The sequence below is a fragment of the Acipenser ruthenus genome, chromosome 1, assembly GCF_902713425.1.
Source record: "Acipenser ruthenus chromosome 1, fAciRut3.2 maternal haplotype, whole genome shotgun sequence".
In the NCBI taxonomy this organism is placed as follows: Eukaryota; Metazoa; Chordata; class Actinopteri; order Acipenseriformes; family Acipenseridae; genus Acipenser; species Acipenser ruthenus.
This window is the reverse complement of record NC_081189.1, coordinates 40,656,349-40,678,098: the sequence shown is the minus strand read 5'-3', so window position 1 is coordinate 40,678,098 and position 21,750 is coordinate 40,656,349. Positions and strand designations below refer to the sequence as shown.

The 21,750-nt window shown below is 39.3% G+C and overlaps 1 protein-coding gene across 1 annotated transcript; it reads right to left on the bottom strand.

The window, feature by feature from the left end:
- Positions 1-1,432: 1,432 nt before the first annotated feature.
- Positions 1,433-18,370, bottom strand: LOC117421399 (G-protein coupled receptor 54-like). Its single transcript, XM_059025225.1, has 5 exons — positions 18,061-18,370; positions 16,953-17,077; positions 15,941-16,076; positions 6,702-6,940; positions 1,433-4,638 (listed from the first exon to the last, which is right to left on the bottom strand). Exons 1-5 carry the CDS (start codon positions 18,359-18,361, stop codon positions 4,288-4,290), a joined length of 1,152 nt encoding a protein of 383 aa, XP_058881208.1. The 5' UTR covers positions 18,362-18,370; the 3' UTR covers positions 1,433-4,287.
- Between the last annotated feature and the right edge of the window lie 3,380 nt (positions 18,371-21,750).

The window sequence follows — 21,750 nt, the reverse complement described above, 5'->3', positions numbered from 1 at the left end:
CTCTCTTTGAGCAATAACTAAACAAAACAGGAACCTAAACTAAAAACAGGACAGCTAAGCTGTTTACCTGTACAAAAACAAAACAACACACACAAAAAAGGCTTCACACTACCTTTTCTTTTAATTGCAGCTGTACCCACACACCAGCACAGTCGGGCTTCTACCCTCTTCAGCAGCCGCCCAGAGCGGGCTGACTGCTCTCCTTATAAACCCTGCACCTGGCTCCAATTTTCAATAGTAGCCAGGTGCAGGTAATGATTAATAATAAAACAATTAACAAAAGACAATGAACAAAACAATTAAACAAGACAAATGTGCATTCTGCACATGTTTTTTCTGCAGAGAGGTTTTAACCCCCTCCCTGCTGTCTCACAATATATATATACACCATGGAACACTTAAAACAGCATCTGGGGAGTTATCTGGGGAGTGGGTGAAAAACAGACAAAGACAAAACTGCCTGGACAGGACACTAAAACCAGTGTTGTGGAGTAGTGGATCCCCCTGCTGCCACCAAATGTAAAAGGGTACTACTCAGATCCGCTTTTAAGAATGTTGTCAAGGGAGACGAAGGGTTTTCTTTGCCCAGGTTTATTTACAATCACAGCTCCTAGCACAGTATCTCTTCATACAATAAAGAATAGATATTTTCAATAGAAAAAAAATAAAACACAATACTGTGAAAAAGCCTTGTCTTTTACAAGCATATGTGCCATCCACCTACATGACTACGCAATATGTTGGGATGCCTTGACAACTCGATAAACAATTTTATTCTTAGCATTCTAATGCTGATCGTCCACCTCAACTCAGGCAGAGAGAATCTGCAGATTAATCAAATTAGCCAGAGAGATAGCTCCACTTCTATCTTTCAACAACAAACTTTACACCTAAAATAAGGGACACAGATGCAGTACCTGTCACAGTTGTACATTTATAACTGTTCTTAAACAGTCACCAGAATACCCTTTTAAACTAATGAGTATACCTGACCACAGGAGTCTGCCTGTCTCTTGTTCTTTGTCACCACCTTTGTTGATGGTAGACACTTGAATTCCGATTAAGCAATACTGTCTTCCTGTAAACTCCCTTGTTATACTGCCAGTGTTGTATGGTTGAAATGCACACATGCAAAGACAAGACAGTAATTTTGTGTTGCTCCTGAAGAAATGGATGACACACAAATTCTCATCTCAAATCAAAAGAGCCCAGGCAATGGCATTGAACACAATTAACAAAAAAACCCAAAAAAAAACAATTAGGAACATTGATTTGTTTGAGTTCTGAGGAAGCTGTCTTTGAACACTACATTGTAAACATATGTATTTGTCTGCCTCTAAGGTGAAATCATTTTAATGAACAGTTATAATTTGCTGCTTTAATTGTACTACAGATTACATTTTATATTTGCTTTATCCCTGCTTGGATCAGTTTTTGATGACACAAATGAACGGTTGCATCGGCTATTGTATTTCTTTGAAAATAAAGCAAAACAAGAAACAGACTCAACCACAAATGTTTTATTAAAACACCCCAGTAGCACAAAAGCAATAATCAATATCTTACAAAGTATTATTTTTTTAACTGTTTGTTTTTAAGGCACTACAAGTGTGTTTTCCAGGTGATTTGTATGAAAACATCAAAACATAACCTATTCATATTATTTAAAACCTTTTTATAAAAACTCCCCGTATAGTTACTTCTAATATATTACAGTGTTTAGACACATCCAATCTGTAGAAAGAAATTGTGAAAGCAGAAACTGTATATGTTTCCATAAAGCAGCTTGTGCCTGTCAGTCTTTTAATGAATACAGAGATGAACAACTTTGCTTGCACTCTGTGGCACTGACTTCATTGAATGTTTCAGGTGGAGGTATTTTATGCTAGAGAGGGAGACGGTTTACTCTGTATACTCTCTAGTTTCCTATTTTGAGGGATATACCAGAACTTTTTAAAAGGTTATGCTTTTCTGTCTCATTATTTTTTGGTTTTAAATAAAGGTTACATTGTTAGTGACAAGTGGGTTTAAGAAACTTTTAAAATACGTAATTATCTATTCATTAAAAACCAACGTCTACAGAGGTCAATGTTGTTGCATGATAAAACACAATTCCTGGTATTGTTTGCTAAAACATACATAATTCATAAAAAAGCACAAGACGATAAACACATAGTTGAATAGACTTTGTTCTTACTAAAGTATAGTCTAAGAAATATGTACATGAAGATTCATATCCCTTGCTTATAGCTGACCTTAAAATTGATCCAATTGGCTAGTCGAACTATGATTTACTGTAAGAAAGTCTCAGAAAATCATCCATAAAAAATACAGTATGAAACACTCAATAGTAAGATACGTAATAATACTGAAAATAAATTCCTTTGATATTGATTCAAATAAAATGCTAAAATGTCCCCAGCGACAATATAGATAGCCAAGCAATACGTTTAAATAGATATGAACTAGTTGTGTGTATTTATTGATACAATTACACACTGGTTTATGAACTTCTGTATACCTGAACCAGTTGTATGTTTATGTTAACGGTATTCACTGGTGTTGAAGACTGTATTAAACAGGGTTTTTTTGTTACTTAAATTATCTGACCAGAAAATCCATTAAACATATTCCTAGCATCCCTGCTCATTATTGACCTACTCATATGGATTATTTAATCGTTTTCAATTAATTGGATTAGAGAGATTTTCACATCTCATCCATTTGGGGTGGAGACAACACCAATTGATTAAGAATAGACAATAGTTGTATGTATTATATCACAGGCTATAGATACATAATCATTACAACTATAAACCAATCTAAAAATCCCTAAAACAGATTACCAGCAGCAACTAGCATCTTTTAAAACCTCACATCCTGTCTTTTTCTACTCCTGAATGTAAACACATCTACATGTACTTTATACTGAAATGTAATACTGAGTAAATATAAATATACTGTATAAATAGTTAACAATCACAATATATAAGCAGTAGATATCACCAGACCTGTAGACCATTTGACCCCTCTGTATGAAACTACATCATTGTACTGTATGAATAAAGCATATGACAGATTGGTACAGTGCTTCACTATCATGCAATTAGTTTCATTTATCACACAGTTGACATGCTACAGTCAAGTCCTCTTAAACAGCATGTAGTATCAATTGGAAACCAATCCATATACTGTACTCACAAATAGCTGTTTAGATCAATGTGGACTTGAATTTAAAATCTAAGAAAGAGAACACAGATCCATGGTTTAGGTCTTCTATAGATTTATTCTGTTCACAGTTTTATTGCATGGTTATTAAAGTATCGGATTGTTTTTATATAGCTCATTAACTGAGAGGATTGCATTACCCTCATTGCTGTAATTGTGTATCAATATTGCAGTTTAACAATAATTCATTTCAAACAGCACTTGTCAAATCCTGATCACATTAATAAAGTAGGATTATGTTATTATGTCATTGTATTGTCATCCTTTCTAATAATATAATTTACAATAAAATTCTGTTTATTTTACTACTATAAATACCGGTTCTATTGTTATTAGCTTCCAGTTACATGTTTGATCATAGTGTAGCGTGCACGGGGGAAGGCAGCAGCAGGGCTGGTAGGTGACATACACACAAAGACATAAGCCTGATATACGCTGCTTGCAAAGGACCCGATACAGCGGTATTGGTGCTATGCTTTAGTGCGAGAGGTCCTGGGTTCGCCACCGCCCTCCGACTGTGTGTGGATTGCCTCGCCCTGTGTGATGCGCCTGCCTGCGTTAACCGAGATCGCTATGTTATTAAAGATAAGGAAATTAAATCAGTTTTAACTAACAAACATTTAAAAAGAGTACTTTAAATGAATATTTAACAATATTTTTACAGCACAACCCAGTACAAAACAAGGGTTATCAGTGTTTCCCATCATGTATTCATTTTGGTTCTAAACATTTTGAACATTTGTATATATCAAATGTAACCACCCAACTATACTTAATAAAAAGCATGTTTATCCATCACAGTGAACAAATATTACCAACCAAGGAGTGATATTATTTAGACTTCGTAGGGACTATATCGATCAAAAAACTAACTTTACATTAATGTCTAAAATGAGTTACAACATAATGAATCAAATCAATGCTCTACTCTTTTGAGATTAGCTGTAGCTCTTTGCATTCTCAATATACATTTACGGTGAGTGGAGGAGGTAATCTTTAGATGCAAAGATTTTTCTTTTGTTGTTGCTAAATTTATAAAACCTCCATCAGGCCTTGTGTTTATGTTCCAGATGAAACAAGGTGCATTTCAGTGTTCACAACAGCTCCCCCTGTGGTGCCAACTCTCTGTTTGAAGATAAAAGGAAATGCCTTTTTAAAAGACTTTCTGAAGTTGGCCCCCATGAAAGCATACACAATGGGGTTGACAGATGAGTTGGAGTAGGACATGCAGTGGGCCCAAATTTTGATCTTGTACGTCTCATAATTCTTCTGAAAGTTGGAGTCGAAAGCCTGAAAGAGGATGAAGAATTGAATGGGACCCCAGCAGATTGTAAAGAGCACGACAATCACCACCACCATCTTGGAAATCTTGGTGCGTATAGCCTCAGATCTTTCTGCTAAAAGCTGGACCTGCAAGATATTAGACATAGGCATGCTGTAGATATTGTCATTTGCATCTCTTAAATAAACTGAAATGAATAGATAAATGTACCATATATAAATTATAATATTTGACAATTTTTCATAAAGTTAGCACAATCCTCAGATGAGATGTTAACAGAGAACCATTTTATTGTTTGATTCTCTGCCAGTGATTGTTTTACTGGTTTAGCAATTAGTGACAGAGAAAGCATGTTTCCAAGGAACCTGGAAAATGTCAATAGTACTTAAACATCAAGGTTTCACTTATTGTATTAATATACTTGTATATCACTGTGACATTGTTTTTCCTGTTAGCTGTTGATATGAATTTGAAGAAATAGGGGTGGAAACGTATATATCAGAATGGATACGCATGAAATAAATACATTCATGATCTTTACTATGACAAAAATGTCCATCAGCATATTGTTGCCTAGCCTTTCTTTATAGTTAACCATGATAGTTTTTTTTTAATTTACACACACACCAGGAACACCTGATTAAGATGACAGTCAGCTCATATTCAAGAGGGACCCAGGAAACAAAAAGATGACAAATACACAATAGCATCCGTCATAAAATAGGATTCCTAAGATGGGCACACACTCCAGTGCCTAAACCCAAGATAATAAATGAATAGGGCACTCAAGAAGCCCCGCATCATGTGATAATCTACCTCATAATCTTGTTGCGTAGATAACCCACGCAGGAGTTCTATTGTTGCATCATAATGATCTTGGGGGAGAGATGCTTGAGCTTGTTTTCGTAAGAAGAGGCTTAATTAGAGTATACTGAATCTAAACCACTTTCACTGACTCTTGATCTGTCAGGGCATTAGTGCATCCTCTGATTCTGTCTTCAGAAACTCTAAGCAGAACACCTTGGGGTAGATATACACAGTGGCCCTCAGCTCTCAGTGAGACAACCTGCTGACGCCCCTTTGGATAATATGGACAACCTGACCCTAGAACTGACCCCAGTGTAACCAAATGTTAAAACTAAACATTGGCAGTCTGTTTAATGATGATCTACAAACAAAGCACACTTCCACAGGTATTTATCAGCTTTCAAATGTTTACTATATTTAAAGACTAGAATACATGTCCATTATCATAAACCCCATGTAACTGAATCGCATTACTTTTGATTTCTAATTGGATTTTAGCATTTAATTAGAACCAGCGTCAGGGTCTGGTAAAGCTGCAATTTCTGAGCCTTCTTTTGTGCTTTTGATTCCATTACCAGGTTTGGTGAGCCTTAAGAATACAAGTTTATCTGAAATATTTTCCATTTTTCTGCCATTAAACGTGAGAATGAACAGAATCAAGACGTAAATAGCAAAGATAACTCTTGTGATGTAAAAAAAAAAGGCTTTGAAAAGGTCAATATATTTGACCTGTTTGCCCTCCTGCATAAACATCTAATTCATTACACTATTGCTGTTTACAATTACAAAGGTAGTGGGATTGTTTTATGGTCTGAAGTTTCTTTTGATGTTCCATTTGGTTGGTCCTCTACTTTACTCACTAATTACTTCTCACCATTGCCCCTTTTCTATGTGTAACATACTCTTTTGGCTGGTGAGCACACAGCAATCCTCTCGGACTGGATTGCACCAATGGTTAATGAAGGGAAGGTTGCTCTAAATGTTTAAGTTGGGTGCCATTTTGTATCAGTGTTCCTTAAGTGTGTGAGTAATTTCACATACTGGGAGTTGATACAAAAGCTCTGCCTCATGCTCACATAACCTCTTTTTTCTTCACATGTTTGACTGCACCCCCCAATGTTACAACATTTCATCTGGGCTAACACAGTTTCACTGTATGTGTCACTTCTTTGCTCAGAAATAGAGAAACCCTTATAACAGTCTACTACAGTTTTTCATTGTGACAGGGTAGAAAATCAGACTAAAATGGCAAACCAATTATAAGCATAGTAAAGCACGAATAAAAACAAAAACAACAACAAAAAAAACATTGTTGGCTCTGATTAAGCAAACATGACATGATACAAGAATGTATTGTTCTATTTTTATCATGCACAAATCTTACCTGGTAGTTGTTATCTGATGGTTCAACCACTGGTCTGCTCATTCTTTTCAGCATGAATGCATAGCAAACACAAATTGTAACAAGTGGCAGAAGATACACAATCAAAAAGGTGTAGAGAATGAACGTCTTCTGGTGGTACACTGAAGGGAACGCCTCGATGCAGTATGTCTGAGGTCCATACCAGTATCCTGTGTCTAGCGTCTGATATGCAGCAACAGGAACAGACAGAACAAAGGAACCTGAAATACAGACATTAAAACTTGGATGACCGTTTCTTTTGTTTTCTGCTTCTTTGTCCTTGTGACTATCTGGAAGGGAAATTAGACTGTCATATACTGTTTATAGATCATTATTTGTTTTGGTTCAGGCATCAAAGAGACCCCTGCGGCAACAGTCTCACTGTAGTCTCCAGGGCAGAGGAGTGGTAACTCTTTATTTTAGGGATTTGTTTTAAGTGTTTGTATATATATATATATATATGAATGATGTTATAATGTACATATAGACCTTGGTATTCTTAAACTTATGTACCTGTGCTACAGTACATTACCTTATATATATATATATATATATATATATATATATATATATATATATATATATATATATATATATATATATAAATATAATAATTTCCATTACATGAGAGTAGGTGTTAAACTTCATGCTGATATTGGACTCAGCTCTCGCCAAGATAAGCACCAACTAAGACATAGCTTCTTTTACTGTAAACTAATGTGATCCATCTGCGTTTCCTTCCATCTGATGATGTAGATATCCTTCTGCCTGGTGTTGATGGCTGAAGTGAAATGCTGGATCCAGGAATCAGCTTATTTTGCCTCCCTGGCGCATCAGCACACACAACAGCTGCAATGCTGGCTCCAGGGATCAACCACTGTGTGGCCTCCCTAGTGCATCAGCATGACAACCATCTGGACTGAGCTGAGTAGGGTACTTCTCTGGGGTCTTCAAGTGGTCACCTTCCGTCCTTGGCGTTCCGTCGACTAGCTCACAACACCTTAAGACTGAGGGCTCGACAGTGATTCTTGTGTCAGAGCATCACCCCCCTCGTCGCCCACTCAGCTAAGCCCAGCTTACCTTCCTTTACATCGACATTGCTTTCTTTCTATGATGTTTGAAGTTCCAAGCCAGAATCTCTTCATCTCAACCAGAACCAGTTGTTGCTCCATTCTGCTGCTTCAGATAAGTTCTTCACTACGCGTCGCAACTCTTGACCACTAAATCCGATGTCTCTGAGAAACCGGGTTGTAGAGAGTGCCACAGATCCTCAACAACCCACCTCCACTGGGTAAACCCGGACTCTCCATCCTCACTGTTCCGCTTCAGTGGCTAGTTGATCATACCGCAGTTTCTTCCTCTCATACGCCTCATCCACAGCATCCTCCCATGGCACTGTTAACTCTACCAAGTAAACAAGGCGTGCTGATCCAGACCACAAGACAGGTGGGAAAATAAGCCGTTGTCCAACATCTGCCAGCATTATCCAGTCTCTAGCAGCTTCCAGTTGTCCTAGACGAGTTTTGGTTTTAATACCTTTTCTTGGAGGTTGCTCCCCTGGACGGGGGAATGTTGTTCTTCGTGTGTCATATATTGCTGGAATTGGTGGCAACCTGTTGGTCATGCTGCGCTTGTCTTCCAATGCTAAGGCCAAACATCGCAGCACCTGGTCATGACGCCAAGTAAACCGTCCTTGGCTAAGACCCACCTTACATCCTGTCAAAATGTGTCTTAATGTAGCTGTCGATTAACACAAAAGACACCACGGATCCTCTCCTACCCAAAGATTAAGGTTATGTAGTGATGGGAGAACATCATATGTGACCTGATGAGGAAACTGATTCTGCTCTGTTCCATTGTCCATAGATCTCGCCTCTCATCCATTGTCCCTGCTTGGCCTGGGAAACTGTCTTTACACACCTCATCCTCTCCTGATTTTGCACTTTGTTGATTACCAGCTTCCTCCTTTGAGCTGGGGCTGCTTTGTGCCATGTAGGAGGAGCTGAACTGAGACCAAGGCCTCCTCTTCCATGCTGTACTTGCCCCATGATATTACTGATACAAAGGGCAGCCTTTGCATCTTCCACAGCTTCCTTTGCCACCCACTTTCTTCCAGTTTTCAACACAGGTGCTTGCCTCCCTCACCCATTCATACTGTGACTCTACCAATGTAATTTCCAATTAAACCTTGGCGCACTTAAACTCCTCGGTTAGAGCTAAGACTGGCAGCTGCAGTATCCCTTTAACATACAGTCCCACTCTGCTGAGGCAGTGTGGAACTCTTAACATTCTCCTCCCATTACCCATTTTGACACCCTAATACTTACTTCCATTGCCATGGTAAAAGCCACTGGAGAAATGGTGCATTCTGCCATTATTTCAATTTCTAGACATTACCATGTAGTGGTGAATTCTGAAGTTGAAAAACAAAATTGCAAATCTCTAAGTTTGTTATTGTTATACTTTAACATTAAGACCATATATATTTTTTGTATGAATATGGAATATATTGTTTATACTTTAACATTAAAACCATTCATTTTATGAATATATTTTAAACATTTTCCTGCCAGATCTAGAGAGCGGCCGGAAAGAGGGTAGACAAAGAATTTCTTACCTTCACTTTATTATTATTATTAATTAGCAGGGGTTCACATCGTTCTTTTCATTAGGTTCTCACATGAGTCCCAGCAGAAAATCAAAGGCTGCCCAAATAAGCTGTGGTACTAAATTAGCTAAATCCAGGAATGTCACATTGGGCTCATTCCTCTCCTTTTTAGCTTGAATTTTCTGCCTCATCACACTGATGTGCTCTAAGCATCCTGGGAAACCTAGAATTCTGTACTAGTGTCAATGAAGCAGTTCTTCAATAGGTAAGCTGACAATCTCTGTGCAACAATGCTGAAGAAAAATGTGCCTTCCACGTTTAACAGGGAAATAAGGCGAAACTGACCGATACTCATAGAATTTTTTTCTTTGGGTATAAAGAACCAACCTGCTCAGAGCCATGCTCTTGGTACAACGTGTTTTTCCCATGCTACTTTCATCAATTTCCACAGGATTCGTAGAACACCAGGGGCACTCTTGTACACCCTGTACGGAACTCCATTAGGTCCGGGAGATCATTACGCTCTTGCCTTTTTCACAGCTTGCTTTCCACTTAGGTACATAGTCCTCTATTTGGTATTCTGGTGGATTGATAGGTGGGATGTCTGAAGGAATCGACATAGGCTCCTGCCTTTTTGAATCTGTGTGCATTTCCTTGAGACATCTCTCCAGCTCAGACTTAGTTGCTTTTAGTGTACAATTTTTCTCCCTGGTGAATAACTTCTTTGTAAATTTGAATGGGTCTTTATAAAAGGTAGTTCTCGCACGCTCCTTCTTTTTGCAGCGTTTCCGTAGGTGCTCAGCTCTGCGCAATGTTGCAAGCCTATCTTTTATGACCCTTTGTAATAGATTGATTGCCTCCATCTGACTTTGTTCTGCTTTCCTCCATTGCTTCCTCAGCTGCCTCCTTTCTCTAACTAAGCACTCAATCTCCTGCTGCCATCTAGACTTTACAAGAAAAGTTTGTACTGTCTCCTTTCTTTTTTCAACTCCAAACCTCTTGCTTCCATATGCGTATGTGGTATCTCCAAACTTATCCAGCTTCTTTTCGACTGTTCCACCTAACCTTTCCAATGCAAAACAGAGATCCGTGTTTACTGTGTCCCACTGTGTTTTCTCAGAAGCTCTTGACCATTTAACTCCAGGCTTGTGCCCGTTGAGGTTCTTTTCTCTCTTACGCTGGATCATCTGACCGGGTTCACAAGGATCATTAGGTTCATCACTAGTTGTGTTTATGTGAGTCTTCCTCTCATCTATGACATGGGTGCTGATATCCTGCGAACTGTGGTTTGCTTCCCGTTGCTGGATTTCATTCGACTGACTTGACTGACTTCGTAAAAAGTACTGATCAATGCGAGGCCCTTGTCCCTTCTCCCTCAAGCATTTCATTCTCCCTTGATGAATCTTCAAACCCCCAAACATTGTCACTTTACTCCAGCCACAGACACAAACCTGGAGCTTCATGTCTTTGCTAACTGCAGATCCTGAGCTAGTCTTTTGCAAAGTACTCTCCGTTCTCATATCTGTTTCCTTTCTAAGTTGTTGTGACAGGATTGAAAGGAGTCCCTGTCGTAATTCGCCCTCCCGACCACCAGCAGCGCTGTGTAGGGTTGACCGTGATTGGGTCAGGAGGCTGAACTCTGACAATACAGGAAGTTCCGGATCAGGCGGCCATCTTGGCCCAAGGTGGAACCATGCGACCGTCAGGTCCCATCATTGCAATCAGCTGTGCTGTTCTCGTCGATTGGCTGACGTGGGGCAGTGTGCTGATTGCAGGGGTGGGACTTGGCAGTATTTAAGCAGTATGGTTTTGCCATTCGGCTCCCTGTGCTGAACTGAAAACACGTGCTGTGCTTTGTTGTTTTGTTTTTATCAAACTGCTGTAATTCACAGAAACTTGAAACTTTGGTGGATTACCGCAGTGAGGAAACCCCAGGACAAGCCAGTAATCCGTGGAAGGGAGCCAAGAGGCGGTGAGAGGAAACCCACTGCAGTAGCACGGAGAAACCCAGTGCTTCCTTTGTTGTTGTTTTTGTAACAGAGACGGTTTTGTTTACTCTTTGTATTTGAAACCTGAGTTTACCATTGCTGGTATTCCAGGTGGTTTTCTTGTTTATTTTCTGCAATGCTGGACTGTTCTATTTTTTGTTTGTTAAAATAAAATCCTGCCCGTTACCATTGATGGTACAGGGCTCCAAGGACTAAACGTCACTTCCGGCTCCTGTGTGCTGTCATTTCTGGTCCTTCCCTAAAGCTCCACCCACTACCCTCTCACAGTCGTTAACAGTGTTGTCAAACCATGAGTCATCTTCTGCCCCAGCTCTCACAGACTCTAGGGCTATTTTTCTCTTTAATTTCTTAGTAGCCTTGGGCGGGTGTCTCCAGCATCCTGTTCCATTTGAAAACGGAGCTGGATCCTGCCAGCTAGGGTGGCTAACCCCTGCCAGTCCCAATGGGGTCTATTTCCTCCTGTCAGCTGTCTCTCCAGGCTGTCACAAGGTCCTTCCCTCGTTGCAAGCTACACTATTCACAGCAATCACTGGACGTATCCAGATGATGATTTCCATTACATGAGAGTAGGTGTTAAAACTTCATGCTGATATTGGACTCAGCTCTTGCCAAGATAACATTACAGACACATTACAGAACTCTGCATATGCACTGCGGAAGCAGCTGGGATGCACAATGGGAGATGTGTTGCCAGGCAACCAATTGAGCAGGGAGGTTCGGGCCGTGGCTTGGCTGATCGGAAGTCCCTGATTGGCTAGAGGCCGTACCACGGGAAGCCTACAGCCAGTTAAAAAAGCAGCTGTGCCACAGATCTTGGCTGCTGCTAGGCCATTGACCCATAGACGTGTGCTGCACTGATGCTTTCGTGTTTCACCGAGGATGAGAGTGTCCATTCCGGTGGAAAAAATATTACTACATAACCCAGCGGGGACCATCAGAAGGAGATGCCGGGACTCTGGAAGCAGTCGAGATAGTTTAGTTTAGGGATGTTTATCCCATACCAGTACAGTGTGGCTTTCATAGTGTAAAGTCAGCACTCAGATATCCGACTCTATAAAATTATGACTTCAGTGACGGTTAAACTAGTGTGACGCATATCTGATAGTTTCATTTTGGCCCGTTCTGCCCTTGTCTGTTTTTTCAGTGAGCACAAAAAAGATACAATGTCAAAAATACATAACTGAAAGGACTGTAAGTAGGCTTCTATTTAGATGTACTGTAATTTGTTTTGTTGGTACAGTACTATATTTTCAACAGAAGAATTTTAATTCAGAACCATATAATTCTGAAAATATCACTTGTCAAAAGAGACAACACATGGACTGTAATGCAGTACATACTTTTAAATCCGGTATGTATTGTAGCAGTATGTAAAATTCCACATTAATGACCCAACAGCAAAATGCAATTAAAATGTTAACCAGCACAGAACTGCATAAAACGTAAAAGGCAATGCAATTTAGCAAAAGGTTTTAAAAAAAAAACACAGTTTCCAGAATTAAAACAGTATCCAAATTCAGTATTCAAAATTGCAGAATATAGTGCTCGATATGGCCCTAATGTCACATTTCACTTGCAAATGAACATGCACAAAAGCAACTAAAAATCACAGATTTAAAAAAAATGCATCACAGTATCTAAAACTGTTTAATGATTAACTGTTTTACATTACCGTAGCTTGTCTCGTTCACTTTGTTTTTGCTGCATTTTTGTCATGAGAAATTGGAGGAAACACTGTGTAACTGCACAATAAAGTAAAAAAGAAGCACAGGCAGTGACAGATAAACAAATAAATTGTAACATTGAAGAGATGAGCTTTGTATCAGAAAACCGGACTGGAAATTGCGTGTGTAGTGTAAGTGCATTAATTTGTTACATATATACAGGTATATATATATATATATATATATATATATATATATATATATATATATATATATATATATAATGTCACGGATGGCTTGTAGTGGCGCATGTGGGTGGTGATGTCAGGTTCAGTAAGCAGCAGTAAAACACAGATGATACGGGGTGAAACTGAGGTGCTATGGCTGCACTCACTGCATTTATTAAACAAACAAATAAAATATTTAAACAAAAACAGCACACGGCACTAGAGGCCAAAATAAACAGATAAACAAAACGAACTAACACTAAACAAACAGTGGACGAACAGACAAACAAACACAGTGAGTCAAAAAAACACAAGTATTGTGCTGGTCCTTCCAGCACGAAATAGCTCCTTCTCTCTCTCACCAAACATCCAAAACCCCGAGTGAGTATGCCTTTATATATTTGGTTGTGCCGGGATTAAATTACTAATTAATTATTCACTTGAATCCCAGCATGTGAACTAATTTGTGCAATCCCCGTGCCTAAATACAACTATATATTTTAAATCACTCGTGCTAAACAGACCCATTTATATCCCGTGCACCAATACCTATACACCAACATTAACACACCACACGCATCATATAACACAAAATACACACAGGGGTGGGGCACACTGCCACGTACCTCCCCTCTTGTGTGCAGCACACATAACCTCAATGGCCACCTCCCTCCTTAAAATCCCCAAAGTGTCGCTCAAAGTCCCGGGCCAAGAACAGGGACTTCAAGGGGTTCTCCGGTGGCAATCCTGGCAGTAGCATGCAGACGCCATCCCCCAACGGAACAGAGCTGACGAACAAAGGTGAAGCAGAGCTGACAACCCCAGGCAAAGCAGAGCTAACGACCCCAGGTGAAGCACAGCTGGGTAGAAGCACGTCCCCGGGAGGCAGCGGCTGCAGCGGACCCATGGGAGGTGAACTCAGGAGGGGAGGCCCTGGCCATGAAGGTGGCAGCAGGAGCTCCAATTTTCCCTGTGGTGGAAGCAGAGGTAGCTCCTGCTCATCTCCTCCTGGTGGTAAAAGCGGTGGTGGCAGAGGTATCTTCTGCTCCTCTCCTCCTGGAGGTAGAGACGGTGGAGGCAGAGGTATCTTCTGCTCCTCTCCTCCTGGAGGTAGAGGCGGTGGAGGCAGAGGTATCTTCTGCTCCTCTCCTCCTGGAGGTAGAGGCGGTGGAGGCAGAGGTAGATCCTGCTGTTCTCCCTCTGGCGGTGGAGGCAGAGGCAGCTCTTGCTGCTCTCCCCTTCTGGGCACTGGACACTCGTGCTCCCCCCTTCCAGGCGCTGGAGACAGCAGGGCTTCTCCCTTTTGCGCTGGAGACCCTGCTACCTGGGCTGTTGTTCCCTTTATCGCTGCCTCTACCTAGCAGAGGACCAACTCCACACCTTCCTCCAAGGTGTTTGGGGTGTGTTCTCTCTCATAGGCCTCCCATCGCTCCCTGTCCATCAGCCACAGGACCCGGATGGCTATGGGCATGGACTGGGCCTCCAGCCCAGCACTGTCCATAATCCAGTCCCGCAGCCTGATGGCATCTTCTGCCATTGCCATTTTTTTCAACTACACTCAATACTAAACAAAAAAAGATACTGCACTACTGCTCCTGATCTTACTCCTCCGGAGGTGCTGTATCCCACACTGACACCATATGTCATGGATGGCTTGAAGTGGTGCGTGTGGGTGGTAACATCAGGTTCAGTAAGCAGCAGTAAAACACAGATGATACGGGGTGAAACTGAGGTGCTATGAATGTGCTCAGTGCATTTATTAAACAAACAAAAACAGCACAGGGCACTTGAGGCCAAAATAAATAGACAAACAAAATGAACTGACACTAAACAAACAGTGGACGAACAGACAAACAAATACGGTGAGTCAAAAACAAACGAGTATCGTGCTGGTCCTTCCAGCACGAAATAGCAATTGTTATTAATTCTTTTAATTTATTTTACTCTCCTTCTCTCTCCCGTTCTCTACTCACCGAACACCCAAACCAGAGTGAGTGCTTCGTGCCTCTATTGATACAGTTGTGCCGGGATTCAATTACTAATTGATTATTCACTTGAATCACATAACATGAACTAATGCTCTGTGTCTTGGCTCTTATTATCAGTGACGACCCACACAGGTAACATCTCCCCCTGTTACACCTGCATAAATAAATAGCTTTGGCATCTGCTCTATTTTTTAAGTGCAGTTTGATTTTTGATGTGTTCAAAACATAATTCTGCCTTTAATTGAATACAGGTTAAATATAAACGATTATTTATGCTTCCAAATACATTTTGTAAGTATTGTTTTGACCTATTCTGCTCTATCAAACATTAGTTTTACTTATGTTCTATTTGAAAGCACTACTGTGACCTCTAGTGTATTAAACAAGTGCCATAGTTGTTCTATGTGTTTGGGGCAGTGTGCAGGAGGACATGTTACACTTGGACGTATCAGCTGCAATAAGAGAGAAGACATGTTGAGAGGTATTGAGGCCACAAAAGTAGTTTAAACTTCTGAGTTTTAAAGTCACCAGGGTGTGATGGCTGAAACAGAAAATTACATACAAAGTGAATCTAATCAAGATGATAAATACTTTAGTTAAGGTAACTGTGATATTTCATACTCTTCCCAAGTTTCTCTTTAAGCAATGAAAATCTAGTATCATATTATGACAGCAGCTATAGCACAAAAATCTTTTTGATCTTCGGTATATCAATAGACAGATACCTATCCAGATGCCAACGCTGACTGCCATAGCCACTCTGGGAGTACGATGCCGCAGTGACTGTAGTGGGTAGACAGTGGCATAGCAGCGGTCCACGCTCATGGCTGTTAGGGTGATGCAGGTTGCTTGTGCTGTCACCTGCAGAGGTAGAAGAGGACATGTAGTACAAAATGGTTACTGCTTGTACATATGATTACCAAGTTAAATCCCCTGTATAAAAAAAAAGAATATCTGTCTATAATTATCGTTTTTAAATTATAAGGGTTATATATTTACAAAGCGTTTATCCCAGCTAGTAAACTGCAAATATGGAACTAGCAAGACACATCTAGGGTGCATGTAGGGGCTCTTAAATTAACCTGTGGGGATATTTATTGGAAGCTTTGGAATCAATACTTCTTTGAAATGTAAAATACCACAGCAATACATAAAAAGCTAAGGCAATACCTAAAATACATGTACTGTCATCCTAATTTCACACTTCCTGATAAAAAAAGTATGTTACCTGTATTATAATATGAAACAATAACATTAGGCAATTATTAATAGTAATAAATATCAAGGGTAAAGGTCAGCATAAACCATTTGTACTGCGTACATAAGTGCTGTATCATAAATAATCTCTGGGGTTGTTTATTGGAAGCTTCGGGACATCAGTGTTCCATTTTTTATTACAGAGAAATGTTTAAAAAATCAAATAAAAAAAAAACATATCTTAAATGTAAAAGAGAGAATGTAACTGCCTCTGAAGTCTACAGTACAATATTACAAAGTTAAGTTACTGGTGCCTGCTCCACGGTCAGCATACTGTACGGGAGAGCAAGCAAGGAGAGCTTAAATAACAAATCAGGCTTTCATTGTAAATATGGGTGAATAAATTGCTTTATACTATATGTAATTGCATTTTCTCTGCGTCATCTTGCTTACATCAGTAATATTACATAAATTTGTTTTGCTTTGTTATTTAGTGTTAGCCAATTCCAGCATGAGTTACAGCCTGCTTAAGTCACAAACCTGTTGCAGGTAGTTGACGATTCTGCACATGAAGTCTCCAAAGACCCAGCTAGGCAGAGGATAGAGTGTGGCAGTGAAAGGCACACAGCAGACAAGGAAAATTATGTCCGTGGTGGCTAAGTTTGCTGTTGAAATAAAAAAAAATATATATATTTTATAGGAAAAAAACATATAAATTAAATTACAAAGCAGAAATTTATTTTGCAGTAACTTGTAATGTACTTCATATCATTTGAAATGTGTGGGTAAGACTGGTGGAAATCACTGGGTTGGTTTTTGGTCCCTTGTAAAAGTTTATCATGGTAAATGTGTTTATTATTATTATTTATTTCTTAGCAGACATATCAAGAATTACAGTACAATTACGAGAACGATACAAAATACAATGACTTCAGTCCTAATAAGAGCAAATATAAAAACACAGTACGAGTTGATATCAGGGCAGTTCAAGAGCAGATAACAGTGTTGATAATTACATCAGGGTTAGATACGAGTGCAAGTGAAATACAAAATACTACAGATTGGGTTAAATGCAAGATTAAATACAATAAAATAGAGAGCAGTGAAGTGTGTTTAGATCAATTAAATCTGTTTAGATCAATTAAGTTTGATAAAAATGAACGACAGTCTAGAACAATTTCATGAAAATAAAAACACATTTCATCATATTTATGTAATTCAAGAGTTGAAGCTTTGGGTATATGGCTCTGTAAATCAGCATATTTCTTTGAAAAAAAGAAATACCATAGCAACTAAAGTTCCAGAGGGACAATGAAAATAAAACTGACACAGAAGAGTTAAATTATTAGTTAGTAGCTCTCTACCATTATAATTATCAATGGAATTCACATCTGAAGCTAAAGCATAAACAAAAGCATAAACATAAACACAATTATATGTTAGCAATGAAAACTGCACGGTGAGTTTTTAACCTCAAATTAATTATGAAATGGTGTTTCTTTTTTTGTGGTATTTTTTCTTTTTTGCTGTAATTTATACATTGTTAATCCATTACACCAAATGGAAATATAATAAATGCTACATGAACAAAACAATCCAGAGATCTGGATCTGTACCAGTTTTAGAATTAAATCTTGTTAGATCTTACCTATGTAAAAGTTAGTGACGGTCCTCATCTGCCTGTGTTTGGTAATCACATGAATAACCAAAGAGTTTCCCACCAGCCCCACTAACATGATGAGGGCAAAAAAGAGAGGAACCAGCCATGCATCAACCAGCAAAGGTGGACTTTGGTCCAGTTCAACAGCAGACCTATTACAACCTGAACTCTGATAGGGTTGAGCTCCTGGTCCCTCCAAAGGAAGGCTTGAATCAGTCCCACAAACAGGCAATCCAGTGTCATTTATCAATTTCATTTCAGCTTGATCTATACCCATCAGAGTATCCATGATAAGTCACTCCTGGTACCTCAGACTTGCAGCTTCAGTCTGTGCACAGCTTCTGTAATATGCTTCAGTACAGCCAATCAGCACCAACCAGGTTTTACGTAGCACAAGCAGTTATTAAAACATGATGCTCACAATTGTTTACTCCAGTAGTATCAAGGACACTCCTTAAAACCACAGTCGTCATTGATTTGTAAAAATAAAGACAGATCTCAAGATAGTCCCTTCAAAGTAAAATCAACATCTGCAACATGTGCAAGTAATTCATTTAATAGCTGTGTCTTTTAGTTATCAAAGAATACCACGAGGAACAAGCACAGATTACCTTTTTTATTCAAATAATAAACCTGTAATTTCTAATACCAGCCTCAATTCATCTCAGATATTAAGAGGAGAGCTTTCTATTGTTCATCAATGGAATACCTATCCCCTGCAATCTGAGAAAGATCAGTGAATTACTTTTATGTAGTGAAGCTCTATTTAACACTTTTTAGCAATCAAAGGTCTATAGCAAGCTGTTAGTGTGATGCGTTGTAAGCTATTTAATGCCTAGAATTTGGTCTCCATTCATGCCACTGCAGAGGTCATCTGGAACCAGAATCATGTTCTTATCTTCACAGTACAAAGAGCAAAATACTGTTCAGTGTTTCAATACACTTTTACTCTGAAGAGAATCAGGGATGTGCTCTGTGGCTGGATTTAAAACTCAGGACTATTTTCATAAAGGGGCAGTGGCAGAAAAAAAAGGGATGTTGTTTTTCTCATTGGTTTAATTTCATTGTTTTACTCATCTGATTTCCAAATATATATCAATGTTAATATATACGAGGTATTTACTTTTGTGTAAGGGTGATGCATTGTGGCAGAGTGTGTATATATATATATATATATATATATATATATATATATATATATATATATATATATATATATATATATATATGTGCAGTGTTTAATTATTTATATTATTGTTTGCTGCGTATTTGTTATTGTTTTATATTTTAAAAACCTTGTGAGGATGTGTGACTGATGCTAGTAATTTATTTAGCTAGCTGCCAGTCACGCATCCTTATTAAACTCGTGCAGAGAGTGTACAGAGGAGAGTACAGGAGCGCGAGCAAGGAGAGCTTAAAACAACTATTAAAAACTGCTATTTGTTTATTTGTCTGGCCCTTGTGCCTTTTTGTTTAGTGTTTGGTGTTTTGTTTGTTTTGTTTATTTAATAAATACGCTGAGCGCCGTAGCGCTCAGTTCCACCATTCCATCCATTATTTGGTTTCTGCTTACTTCCTGGTCCGTGACATCATTACCCACACGTCACTGCAACAACAGCTCGGCCACATGCATTTATCGGGGTGACACATTTATCGCTTAATTTTTTTCACTCAGGCCCCTTCCACACAGGGGCTGTGGTACCCCAGATATTGCCTGTGGCAGAGCAGGGCTCTGCCCTTAGAAATACTGGCAGGGAAGGAGTTAAATTCTCCTCCCTGCCCAGGTTGATTGTGTCAGGTGGGAGCAATCGGTTAATTAATTATCCAATTAAGGACCCAGCCACCTGGCATAAAAGGAGGCCTCAGCCTCCCATTTGGGGGTGAGAGTTTTAGGAGAGGAAGCAACTGTGGTTGTCTGTGTGTGTTGGTTGTCTGTGTGTGTTGGTTGTCTGTGTGTGTTGGTTGTCTGTGTGTGTTGGTTGTCTGTGTGTGTTGGTTTTCTGTGTGTGCTGGTTTTTCGTTTTTACTAAACCAGTGAAGGCAACACCCAGCTTGGAAGCTTTATTTGTAAGTTTTGTTTTGTGTGTATTTTCTGTTTGAAACCTTTTTGTTTGGCCCTTGTGCTTGTTTATTTTGTATTTTTGTGAATTAAAAACTTTACTTTGAACTTCAAACTGTCTCTGAGCCTCAGCCTCTGCCAATCCTGTAACATTGCCAATTTGTTACTGTGTTAATTAATTTTTATTAAAAATACTTGCATGTATTTAAAGAGATGACAAATACATTTTCAGTGTAGCATCCAGTCACTACACACACTGAGCCCCCCTCAATTCAATTAAAATGAAGGAGACCAAAAGTTCAAGCACCTTTTAAGCGGATATCAGCTAGGTTTACAGAAGGCTAAAAATAGTTGTTATTAAGGTTATCTACAATAGCAAGGTCTTGATTTCCATTACACGAGAGTAGATGTTAAAACTTCATGCTGATTTGAACTCGGCTCTTGCCAAGATAAGCACCAACTAAGACGTAGCTTTACAGTAAACTAATGTACAACATCTGTGTCTCTATCCATTTGCGTTTCCCTTGTCCCTTCTCCCTCAAGCATTTCATTCTCCCTTGATGAATCTTCAAACCCCTGACCGTTGTCTTCTTGCTCCAGCCGCAGACACAAACCTGGAGTTCCATGTCTTTGCTAACTGCAGATCTTGAACTAGTCTTTTGTGAAGTACTCTCCATACTCTCATCCGTTTCCGTTCCTAAGTCATTAACCATGTTGTCCAACATTGAGTGATCTTCCGCCCCCGCTCTCGCAGACTCTAGGGCTATTTTTCTCTTTCATTTCTTAGAAGCCTTGTGCGGGTGTCTCCAGCATCCTGTAAACACAGAGCTAGATACTGCCGACAAGGGTAGCTAACCTGTGTTTTATTAAAACACAGTCAAACTAAATAATGAGCAAAATTAATATATGAATAAAAGTGAACAATGTAACACTATGTAACACAATTTTTGTTCCTGGGTAGTAAGTGTTATTTCCTAATTGCTTATGCCTCAAAAGTATAGAAAATGGCTGTTATTCCCCACAAACTTTGCTTTTGTGACCAGGACAGTGATATTTTGAAATGTACCTATTTCAAATGAGAAAACGGGCGAATTTGTGTCTTTTCGTTCAGGAAAAAACAACATATGAATCCAAATTAACATGTATTTATACTAAAGTAATACAAAAATGACTACAGAAGATTTAGAAGTGAGTAGTTTTTCGAGATTTACGATTATACTGTAAATCACTTTCACAAATCAGCCCCCAAATGTTGTCTCCCATCATGTTCTCGTTATACTGTCCTTGGTAGCGGCGTTCAAAGTCCAGTATATCCTGGTGGAAGCGCTCGCCTTGCTCCTTCGAGTATGCTCCCATGTTCTCCTTGAATTTATCAAGATGAGCATCAAGGATATGGACTTTGAGGGACATCCTACAGCCCATTGTGCCGTAGTTCTTCACCAGAGTCTCAACCAGCTCCACATAGTTTTCGGCCTTGTGATTGCCCAGGAAGCCCCGAACCACTGCGACAAAGCTGTTCCAAGCCGCTTTCTCCTTACTAGTGAGCTTCTTGGGGAATTCATTGCACTCCAGGATCTTCTTTATCTGTGGTCTGATGAAAACACCGGCTTTGACCTTTG